Consider the following 12,485-nt stretch of genomic DNA (forward strand, 5'->3'; position numbering starts at 1 on the left):
AAGCAGCCTGACACCTCTGGCTGTAATACTACTAGCTGAGCACAGTATAGAGTCTACAGCACAGAACACAGCAGTGTTCTTATTTACCATTAAGTAGAAATAAAGTGTAAGAACAGGCAGCTGTCTGCCCTTCTGTCTACAGTAGCTCTGCTGTACTCACTTATTATTTCAGCACATGGTTATCCCTGACAAATTAAGCTCTGCAGTTACAGTTGAAATTTACACTCCATGAAATCTTGGTTTAGACAGTTAAGGCAACTTGTCACAAAGCAGAAAAAGGATGGAGTCAGATAGAACAGAACAAATGGGATAATCAGTTCAAACGATGTATTTTGTTTGCTAGAGAATCATTGGTTAATGCTTATTTCATTAAATGACAAGAAACTATTCTTTGTTTGATGAGCTCTTTGGTTGCATTATTTATCTGAGCTGTGGTTGATCATTTATATCTCCAGGACTGAAACATCCTGCTTTCAATATTACAAATCTATACAAGGTCTGAGATTTCCGTATGATTTCCAGAAACATGTTAAGTGCACAGCAAATTGAATCCTGGCATTCTTCAGTATTGCACATTATCTAACTAAAAGTATCTGACAATGTGTAAGCACTTTACCTATGCTGGTATCCATTGCATATAGTTCCCTTAAACCAAGATCATTCAGAGACTTTGTTACATCCAGCGGCTTCTGGGATTGATAATCTTTTAACAGCAAAGTATGCTGAGGGTCAAAATCACATTTATTACAAATAGAGGGAATGATATCCTGAAGTGGAGCGTGTGGGCTGACTCTCATGATTGTCTTCTGGGTTTTCTTGTAGTTGATCACAAGTCGAACACTTTGCTGAAACAGAAAAACAACGAGGAATATGTTTGTTTGTTTTAAAAGTGAATAAACAATCATTCCTCAGAATGTCATATAATTAGAAATATATAAATGTTGCACTAAATCTGAATGCAACACAAGGATTTATTGAAAAGATACCAAGAAAACATATATAGGGTTCTTGGTAAAGTGTGTATTTATGGAATGGCAAGCATGTTTTGCTAATTTTAACACTACTACTAATAATTATAATAATAAAAAGGACAAATAATTTAATTGTCAGCAGCTAATCCTCTAAATATTATATCTGTTGGATTAAACGGACAATAAAGTCAAAATTAAACATTAATGATTCTTGAAGAACATGCAATTTTAAACAACATCCCAATTTACTTTTATTTTCCACTTTGTTTAGTTCTCTTAGTATCCTTTGCTAAAAAGTAAACCTAGGTTAGCTCAGGAGCGTGCACATGTCCTTAGCCATCTGGCAGCAGTGTTTGCAACAATGTCTATAGCAATGTTATATAGTTGCAAACTTTGCTGCTATAGAGCATCTGTAGCATTCTGTGGCAGCAAACACTGCTAGCAGATGGCTAAAGACACATGCACACCTTTGAGCTTTCCTAGGATTACATTTTAACAAAGGGTATGAGAGAACTAAGGACAACTGATAAAAGAAGTAATTGGAAAGTTGTTTGAAGTCAAAATTAAACTAATGGATTGAATAGAGCATAGAATTTTAGTCTCAATTTAAAGGAACAATAAACACTTTGAGATTGCAATATAGAATGCTTAATGATGTAAAGTAAAACCCAAGTTTGTTCTTTCAGGATTAAAGGGACACTAAACCCCAAAAAAATATTTCATGATTCAAGTAGACAATACAATATTAAACAACATTCCAGTTTACTTCTATTATGCAATTTGCTTCACTCATTAGATATCCTTTGTTGAAGAAATAGCAATGTACATGGGTGAGCCAATCACACGAGACATCTATGTGCAACATCCAATAAGCAGCTACTGAGCCTATCTAGACATGCTTTTTAGTATATCAAGAGAATTAAAGGGACACTGAACCAAAAAATTTTTCTATTGTTATTCAAATAGAGCATGCAATTTTAAGCAACTTTCTAATTTACTCCTATTATCAAATTATTTTTATTCTCTTGGTATCTTTATTTAAAATGCAAGAATGTAAGTTTAGATGCCGACCCATTTTTGGTGAACACACTGTGTTGTTCTTGCCGATTGGTGGGTAAGTGCTTTCCATGGTTCTGAACAAAAAAATAGCTTAAATGCCTTCTTCTTCAAATAAAGAAAGCAAGAGACCGAAGAAAAATGATAATAGGAGTAAATTAGAAAGTGGTTTAAAATTGCATGCTCTATCTGAATCACAAAACAAAAAAAATGGGTTCAGTGTACCTTTAAGCAAATTAGATAATAGAAGTAAATTAGAAAGTTGTTTAAAATTGCATGTTCTTTCTAAATCATGAAAGAAAAAAAAACATAATTTATGCTTACCTGATAAATTCCTTTCTTCTGTAGTGTGATCAGTCCACGGGTCATCATTACTTCTGGGATATTACTCCTCCCCAACAGGAAGTGCAAGAGGATTCACCCAGCAGAGCTGCATATAGCTCCTCCCCTCTACGTCACTCCCAGTCATTCGACCAAGGACCAACGAGAAAGGAAAAGCCAAGGGTGAAGTGGTGACTGGAGTATAAATTAAAAAATATTTACCTGCCTTAAAAACAGGGCGGGCCGTGGACTGATCACACTACAGAAGAAAGGAATTTATCAGGTAAGCATAAATTATGTTTTCTTCTGTTAAGTGTGATCAGTCCACGGGTCATCATTACTTCTGGGATACCAATACCAAAGCAAAAGTACACGGATGACGGGAGGGATAGGCAGGCTCTTTATACAGAAGGAACCACTGCCTGAAGAACCTTTCTCCCAAAAATAGCCTCCGATGAAGCAAAAGTGTCAAATTTGTAAAATTTGGAAAAAGTATGAAGCGAAGACCAAGTTGCAGCCTTGCAAATCTGTTCAACAGAGGCCTCATTCTTGAAGGCCCAAGTGGAAGCCACAGCTCTAGTAGAATGAGCTGTAATTCTTTCAGGAGGCTGCTGTCCAGCAGTCTCATAAGCTAAACGAATTATGCTACGAAGCCAAAAAGAAAGAGAGGTAGCGGAAGCTTTTTGACCTCTCCTCTGCCCAGAGTAAATGACAAACAGAGAAGACGTTTGTCGAAATTCCTTAGTTGCCTGTAAGTAAAATTTTAGAGCACGGACTACATCCAGGTTGTGCAGTAGACGTTCCTTCTTTGAAGAAGGATTTGGGCATAAAGAAGGAACAAACAATCTCTTGATTGATATTCCTGTTAGTAACTACCTTAGGTAAGAACCCAGGTTTAGTATGCAGGACTACCTTATCCGAATGAAAAATCAAATAAGGAGAATCACAATGTAAGGCTGATAATTCAGAGACTCTTCGAGCCGAGGAAATAGCCATTAAAAATAGAACTTTCCAAGATAACAACTTTATATCAATGGAATGAAGGGGTTCAAACGGAACGCCCTGTAAAACATTAAGAACAAGGTTTAAACTCCATGGTGGAGCAACAGTTTTAAACACAGGCTTAATCCTGGCCAAAGCCTGACAAAAAGCCTGGACGTCAGGAACTTCTGACAGACGTTTGTGTAACAGAATGGACAGAGCTGAGATCTGTCCCTTTAATGAACTAGCAGATAAACCCTTTTCTAAACCTTCTTGTAGAAAAGACAATATCCTAGGAATCCTAACCTTACTCCAAGAGTAACCTTTGGATTCACACCAATATAGGTATTTACGCCATATCTTATGGTAAATCTTTCTGGTAACAGGTTTCCTAGCCTGTATTAAGGTATCAATAACTGACTCAGAAAACCCACGTCTTGATAAAATCAAGCGTTCAATTTCCAAGCAGTCAGCTTCAGAGAAGTTAGATTTTGATGTTTGAAGGGACCCTGTATCAGAAGGTCCTGTTTCAGAGGTAGAGACCAAGGTGGACAGGATGACATGTCCACCAGGTCTGCATACCAAGTCCTGCGTGGCCACGCAGGTGCTATTAGAATCACTGATGCTCTCTCTTGTTTGATTCTGGCAATCAATAGAGGAAGCAACGGGAAGGGTGGAAACACGTAAGCCATCCTGAAGTCCCAAGGTGCTGTCAGAGCATCTATCAGGACTGCTCCTGGATCCCTGGATCTGGACCCGTAACGAGGAAGCTTGGCGTTCTGTCGAGACGCCATGAGATCTATCTCTGGTTTGCCCCAACGTCGAAGTATTTGGGCAAAGACCTCCGGATGAAGTTCCCACTCCCCCGGATGAAAAGTCTGACGACTTAAGAAATCCGCCTCCCAGTTCTCCACTCCCGGGATGTGGATTGCTGACAGGTGGCAAGAGTGAGACTCTGCCCAGCGAATTATCTTTGATACTTCCATCATAGCTAGGGAGCTTCTTGTCCCTCCCTGATGGTTGATGTAAGCTACAGTCGTGATGTTGTCCGACTGAAACCTGATGAACCCCCGAGTTGTCAACTGGGGCCAAGCCAGGAGGGCATTGAGGACTGCTCTCAATTCCAGAATGTTTATTGGCAGGAGACTCTCCTCCTGACTCCATTGTCCCCTGAGCCTTCAGAGAATTCCAGACGGCACCCCAACCTAGAAGGCTGGCGTCTGTTGTTACAATTGTCCAGTCTGGTCTGCTGAATGGCATCCCCCTGGACAGATGTGGCCGAGAAAGCCACCATAGAAGAGAATTTCTGGTCTCTTGATCCAGATTCAGAGAAGGGGATAAGTCTGAGTAATCCCCATTCCACTGACTTAGCATGCACAGTTGCAGTGGTCTGAGGTGTAAGCGTGCAAAGGGTACTATGTCCATTGCCGCTACCATTAAGCCGATTACCTCCATGCATTGAGCCACTGACGGGTGTTGAATGGAATGAAGGGTGCGGCAAGCACTTTGAAGTCTTGTTAGCCTGTCCTCTGTCAGGTAAATCTTCATTTCTACAGAATCTATAAGAGTCCCCAGGAAGGGAACTCTTGTGAGTGGAACGAGTGAACTTTTCTTTTCGTTCACCTTCCATCCATGTGACCTTAGAAATGCCAGCACTAACTCTGTATGAGACTTGGCAGTTTGAAAGCTTGAAGCTTGTATCAGAATGTCGTCTAGGTATGGAGCTACCGAGATTCCCCGCGGTCTTAGTACCGCCAGAAGAGCACCCAGAACCTTTGTGAAGATTCTTGGAGATGTAGCCAATCCGAATGGAAGAGCCACAAACTGGTAATGCCTGTCTAGGAAGGCAAACCTTAGGTACCGATAATGATCTTTGTGAATCGGTATGTGAAGGTAAGCATCTTTTAAATCTACAGTGGTCATGTACTGACCCTCTTGGATCATAGGTAAAATTGTCCGAATAGTCTCCATCTTGAACGATGGAACTCTTAGGAATTTGTTTAGGATCTTTAAGTCCAGGATTGGTCTGAAAGTTCCCTCTTTTTTGGGAACCACAAACAGATTTGAGTAAAAACCCCTGTCCCTGTTCCGATCGTGGAACTGGATGGATTACTCCCATTAACAAGAGCTCTTGTACGCAGCGTAGAAACGCCTCTTTCTTTGTCTGGATTGTTGACAATCTTGACAGATGAAATCTCTCTCTTGGAGGAGAGTATTTGAAGTCCAGAAGGTATCCCTGAGATATTATCTCTAGCGCCCAGGGATCCTGAACATCTCTTGCCCAAGCCTGGGCGAAGAGAGAAAGTCTGCCCCCCACTAGATCCGATCCCGGATCGGGGGCCCTCAATTCATGCTGTTTTAGGGGCAGCAGCAGGTTTCCTAGTCTGCTTGCCCTTGTTCCAGGACTGGTTAGGTTTCCAGCCTTGTCTGTAGCGAGCAACAGCTCCTTCCTGTTTTGGTGCAGAGGAAGTTGATGCTGCTCCTGCTTTGAAATTACGAAAGGAACGAAAATTAGACTGTCTAGTCTTGGCTTTGGCTTTGTCCTGAGGCAGGGCATGGCCTTTACCTCCTGTAATGTCAGCGATAATCTCTTTCAACCCGGGCCCGAATAAGGTCTGCCCTTTGAAAGGTATATTAAGCAATTTAGACTTAGAAGTAACATCAGCTGACCAGGATTTTAGCCACAGCGCCCTGCGTGCCTGAATGGCGAATCCTGAATTCTTCGCCGTAAGTTTAGTAAGATGTACTACGGCCTCCGAAATGAATGAATTAGCTAGTTTAAGGACTCTAAGCCTGTCCGTAATGTCGTCCAGAGTAGCTGAACCAATGTTCTCTTCCAGAGACTCAATCCAGAATGCCGCTGCAGTCGTGATCGGCGCAATGCATGCAAGGGGTTGCAATATAAAACCTTGTTGAACAAACATTTTCTTAAGGTAACCCTCTAATTTTTTATCCATTGGATCTGAAAAAGCACAGCTATCCTCCACCGGGATAGTGGTACGCTTAGCTAAGGTAGAAACTGCTCCCTCCACCTTAGGGACCGTTTGCCATAAGTCCCTTGTGGGTGGCGTCTATTGGAAACATTTTTCTAAATATCGGAGGGGGTGAGAACGGCACACCGGGTCTATTCCCACTCCTTAGTAACAATTTCAGTAAGTCTCTTAGGTATAGGAAAAACCTCAGTACTCGTCGGTACCCGCAAAATATTTATCCAACCTACACATTTTCTCTGGTATTGCAACTGTGTTACAATCATTCAGAGCCGCTAACACCTCCCCTAGTAATACACGGAGGTTTTCCAGTTTAAATTTAAAATTTGAAATATCTGAATCCAGTCTGTTTGGATCAGAACCGTCACCCCACAGAATGAAGTTCTCCGTCCTCATGTTCTGCCACCTGTGACGCAGTGTCTGACATGGCCCTAATATTATCAGCGCACTCTGTTCTCACCCCAGAGTGATCACGCTTACCTCTTAGTTCTGGTAATTTAGCCAAAACCTCAGTCATAACAGTAGCCATATCCTGTAATGTGATTTGTAATGGCCGCCCAGATGTACTCGGCGCTACAATATCACGCACCTCCCTCTGAGCGGGAGATGTAGGTACTGACACGTGAGGCGAGTTAGTCGGCATAACTCTCCCCTCGTTGTTTGGTGAAATTTGTTCAATTTGTACAGATTGACTTTTATTTAAAGTAGCATCAATACAGTTAGTACATAAATTTCTATTGGGCTCCACTTTGGCATTGCAACAAATGACACAGGTATCATCCTCTGAATCAGACATGTTTAACACACTAGCAAATAAACTTGTAACTTGGAAATACAATTCAATTAGAATAATATTAAAACGTACTGTGCCTTTAAGAAGCACAGAAGATCTATGACAGTTGAAAATTAATAAATTGAAACAGTTATAGCCTCAATCCTTGTAAATAACACAACTTTAGCAAAGGTTTAATCCCATTAGCAAAGATAACAAATTCTGAAAGCAGGAAACAAATTACAGAATAAACGTTTTTTATCTCAGTCAAACTATAATTCTCACAGCTCTGCTGAGAGAAATTACCTCCCTCAAAATAAGTTTTGAAGACCCCTGAGCTCTGTAGAGATGAACCGGATCATGCAGGGAATACAATGAGTTGCTGACTGAAATATTTGATGCGTAGTAAAAGCGCCAAAAAACGGCCCCTCCCCCCTCACACACAGCAGTGAGGGAGAACAGAAACTGTCAGAAAACAGATTAAGCAACTGCCAAGTGGAAAAATAGTGCCCAAACATTTATTCACTCAGTACCCTCAGTAAATGAAAACGATTTTACATTCCAGCAAAAACGTTAAACATAATCTCTAGTTATTAAACAGCTTTATGTATTTCTTACAGTGTAATTCTAGTGAAGTACCATTCCCCAGAATACTGAAGTGTAAAGTATACATACATGACATTATATCGGTATGGCAGGATTTTCTCATCAATTCCATTGTCAGAAAATAAAAACTGCTACATACCTCTATGCAGATTCATCTGCCCGCTGTCCCCTGATCTGAAGTTTACCTCTCCTCAGATGGCCGAGAAACAGCAATATGATCTTAACTACTCCGGCTAAAATCATAACAAAAACTCTGGTAGATTCTTCTTCAAACTCTGCCAGAGAGATAATAACACACTCCGGTGCTATTTTAAAATAACAAACTTTTGATTGAAGATATAAAACTAAGTATAATCACCATAGTCCTCTCACACATCCTATCTAGTCGTTGGGTGCAAGAGAATGACTGGGATGTGACGTAGAGGGGAGGAGCTATATGCAGCTCTGCTGGGTGAATCCTCTTGCACTTCCTGTTGGGGAGGAGTAATATCCCAGAAGTAATGATGACCCGTGGACTGATCACACTTAACAGAAGAAATTGGGTTTCATGTCCCTTTAAAAAAAGAGCATGCAATTTTAAACTACGTCCAAATGTACTTCTATTATCTAATTTGCTTAGTTCTGTTGGTATTCTTGGTTTTAAAGCACACCTAGCTATGCTCAGGAGCTGCTGAATGATGACTGCACAAATATGCCTCATGTTTTTGGCTCACCCATGTGCTGTTTCATCAACAAAGGATACCTAGAGAATGAAGCAAATTTAATAATAGAGGTAAATTGGAAAGTTGTTCAAAATTGTATTCTCTGTCTGAATCATGAAAGCAAAAATTGGGTTCCATATCCCTATAAGACGGAAAATAAGGATTTGTCAGATTCTGAGAACTGATTCTGAGATATATATATATATAATAAAATAAGAACTGCAAACAATGAGGCGCTTCTAACATAATGACAAAGGATGGCTTTTTTTACTCCAGCAACAATCTTGGCTAGAATCCTACAAATAAGGCTAGTGGTGGGTGGTGTTTGGCTTTTAAAAAAAAAAATGCTGCAAATGGAGCGATAATACATGGTAAACTCACCCAGTAGGTGAGTTTATGGCGATAATGCACAAAATATTCTAATTACAATGTGTTTACAGACCCTTTAAATTTTCACACTTTTTCCTTCAATCGTGTTACATTAACAGGGCCTGAAACTGAATATAACTGAGAAATAGACACGGCTTTAGTTTCCTTCCACTGTATTAATCAAAATCTAAAGGTATATTTTTAAGTTATTGAACTAACCACATGACATTCATCTTATCCTTCAAGTAAAAGGGGAGTATATCCTCTTTTCAATAAGGGGTCTCATGGGTATATTGGGTTAATTGTTGCTTGAGTAAGTGATAACAAAATGTATACCTACCTGATAAATTTCTTTCTTTCCAAGCATGGAGAGTCCACGAATTCCAATTACTAGTGGGATATTCAACTCCTGGCCAGCAGGAGGAGGCAAAGAGAACCCCATCAGAGCTGTTAAGTGTCACTTCCCTTCCCATAATCCCCAGTCATTCAGCCAAAGGAAATTGAAGAGGATAACACAAAAAGGTATAGAGGTGCCTGATGTCTCTGAACAAAACCAGCCATCTTATATGTACTAAGGGAGGGTCCATGGACTTTCCATGCCTGGAAAGAAAGAAATGTATCAGGTAAGTATAAATTTTGTTTTCTTTCCTATGGCATGGAGAGTCCAATTACTAGTGGGAACCAATACCCAAGCTAGAGGACACATATGGAAAGGGAGGAAGAACAAGATAGGCGGACCACCACCGCTTGAAGAACCTTTCTCCCAAAAGAAGCCTCCGCCGAGGCAAAAGTATCAAATTTGTGGAATTTGGAAAAAGTATGCAAAGAAGACCAAGTGGCTACCTTGCCGATTTGCTCTACCGAAGCTTCATTTTTTAAAAACCCAATAAGAGGAGACAGTCCTAGTGGAGATGAGCCATAATTCTCTCAGGAGGCTGCTGTACAGCTGTCTCATTAGCTAACCGGATAACACTTCTCAACCAAAGAGAAAGAGTAGTAGAAGTGGCCTTCTGACCCTTACCAGCGAAAATAACGAACATCTTGATTGATGTTGCGATCAGATACCACTTTAGGAAAAAATCCCAATTTAGTACGAAGGACCGCCTTATCCGCATGAAAAATAAGATAAGGGGAATCATACTGCAGAGACAAAAGTTCGGAAACTCTGCGAGCAGAAGAGATAGCAAGTAGAAACAACACTTTCCACAATAACAACTTAATATCAACTGAATGCATAGGCTCAAACGGAGTCTGCTGCAAAACTTTAAGAACCAGATTAAGCCTCCAAGGAGGAGCAACAGGTTTAAACACAGGCCTGATTCTGATCAGAGCCTGAACAAAAGATTGAACATCTGGCATATTGGCGAGACATTTGTGCAAGAGAATAGACATTGCAGAAATCTGACCCTTCAGAGTACTGACTGACAAACCCTTCTCCAGGCACTCCTGAAGAAAAGAAAGGATGCGAGGAACTCTCACACGACTCCAAGAGAAATTCTTCGATTCACACCAATATAGGTATTTACGCCATACCTTATGGTAAATTTTACAAGTAACAGGTTTACGAGCCTGAAGCATAGTATCAATTACTTTCTCAGAAAACCCACGCCTAGCCAAGATTAGGCGTTCAATCTCCAGGCAGGCAACTTCAGAGAAGCTAGATTTGGGTTGAGGAAAGGACCCTGAAGTAGAAGGTCTCTGCTCAGAGGTAATTTCCAAAGGGGAAGAAATGACATCTTCACCAGATCCGTGAACCAGATCCTGCGAGGCCAGGCAGGAGCTATTAGAATTACCGACGCCCTCTCCTGTTTGATGCAAGCAATGACTCGAGGAAGGAGAGCAAATGGGGGGGGGGGGGCGGGTGAAGAGGTACGTTAGACTGAAGTTCCAAGGCACTGCCAGGGCGTCTATAAGAACTGCTTGAGGATCTCTTGATTTTGAACCGTACTTTGGAATCTTTGCATTCAATTCTGGAACCCCCCGCTTAAGAGTTATCATTGTGAAAACCTCCGGGTGGAGAGCCCACTCCCCAGGATCAAAGGTCTGCCATCCACATACCAAGTGTTGACAACTGGGAAGCAGATTTTCTGAGCAGGCAGAGAGGAGACAATGGTGAGACTCCACCCACTCCAGTATGCGAGTCACCTCCTTCATTGCTAAGGAGCTCCGAGTGCCTCCCTGGTGATTGATGTATGCCACCGAGGCGATATTGTCCGATTGGAATCTGATAAACCGGACTAAAGCTAGGAAGGAAAGGATAGAGGGCGCCACATGGTGCAGATCATAAAAATAAATAAAAACAGCAGCAAATGGATCACAAGAATCCTACTCACACAGTGTAAAGCACCAATGTGCAGTATTCGCAGTCCGGAACCACACGTCGTCCGGTAGACCTCTTTCAAGGGATGTCGTCAGGTGGGATTCCTCGTCTCACCAGGGAGAGTCCAGGGAAATCCAAAATGGTGTGATGGGAGCAAGTCAGTGTCCAGTATGGTTCATAACAGATAATCCCAAAAAAACCAAATGGATGGTGGTGATATAAAATTGGCCTAGGCCAAAAATGATGCAGCAGATAGAGTTAAAAAGTAATAACATTTATTCCAAATTAAAAACAGCAACGCGTTTCTCAGTGTTCAACACTGTTTCATCAGGCTATACAAACACTCTCAACTGCCATATTTAAAATAAACAGGAACCAATCAACAATCTGAACAGAATCCACACCCTAATTGGGGTATACCATTATACATTTAATGTGGTGAACAGCAGTTTTTATTTATAACATTGTTTCAAATAAAACTATATAAATTCTCTAAAAATCTGCAGAACCTGTTATAGTATGCTATATAAGCAATCAATTACCAAAGACAACAAAATGTAGTATCTTACTTGGGACATGACAAAATTCTAATGTGTTATCAGTTGTAACCCTGACATAATCTCATAGTGGTATGAGCTGTTTCATAGCAACGGCCTTTTGTATAGTAACCACTTTTTGTGATATGTATTTTTCAACCTAACAAAATTTATATTGTTACTGATGATATAGTACCATATATTGCTCCTTTGCTGATTTGGGAAATATGAGGGAATGATGTTTCATATATTTTTATTTTGAAGAGCGACTATACTGGACGCTTCCTGTTTCCATAGCAACCCTCCTGTGTCGGTCTAAAAACAAGTTTGATAACCGGGGGGGAGGTGAGGTGTGGTTATAATCATGCCCAGAGCTGCTAGATCTGTCAGGCTAAATTTTGAGTTACCCAATATATTGTTAACTATGAATGGCGATTGTGTTCGTGCTGTCTAAAAAGGATCAGTGAAAATAACACTGCGACGTGACACAGCGTCTGATGGCGTGAATAATAACAAAGGGAGTGTGAGGATTACGATGCGGGGGGTGTGTAAGATTGGGCCAATCAGAGCGGCCAGTGAAATCAGATAGCCAGTAAGGTGGATGAGGAAAAAAAGGGAGTGGACGGTGTGACGTATGCCCGTGTGATGGGGGCGTGTATGTGAATAAGCCGAAAGAAGGGATCTGTCTATTTTAAGAACCTGTCGGTGATCATATGAATGACAGGGGAGACGGAACACTATGTCCATCCCTAACTTAATTGTACATGAGATTATCACATGTGGAGTCATAATATAATATGTATAATATAATATATAACTAACAAAATAGTGATGGGTTATGATAATTGATAACATCTCATTA

At 40.8% G+C, this 12,485-nt stretch overlaps 1 protein-coding gene across 2 annotated transcripts in view; it reads right to left on the reverse strand.

The window, feature by feature from the left end:
- Window positions 1–12,485, reverse strand: part of COBLL1 (cordon-bleu WH2 repeat protein like 1) — a 365,721-nt gene that overhangs the window by 129,147 nt on the left and 224,089 nt on the right. For both annotated transcript variants that reach the window (XM_053698388.1, XM_053698389.1), the window contains one exon: window positions 617–845. In XM_053698388.1, coding sequence (XP_053554363.1) covers window positions 617–845 — 229 coding nt within the window. The remainder of the gene's footprint in view (window positions 1–616; window positions 846–12,485) is intronic.

Source organism: Bombina bombina, chromosome 1, assembly GCF_027579735.1.
Source record: "Bombina bombina isolate aBomBom1 chromosome 1, aBomBom1.pri, whole genome shotgun sequence".
Taxonomy (NCBI): Eukaryota; Metazoa; Chordata; class Amphibia; order Anura; family Bombinatoridae; genus Bombina; species Bombina bombina.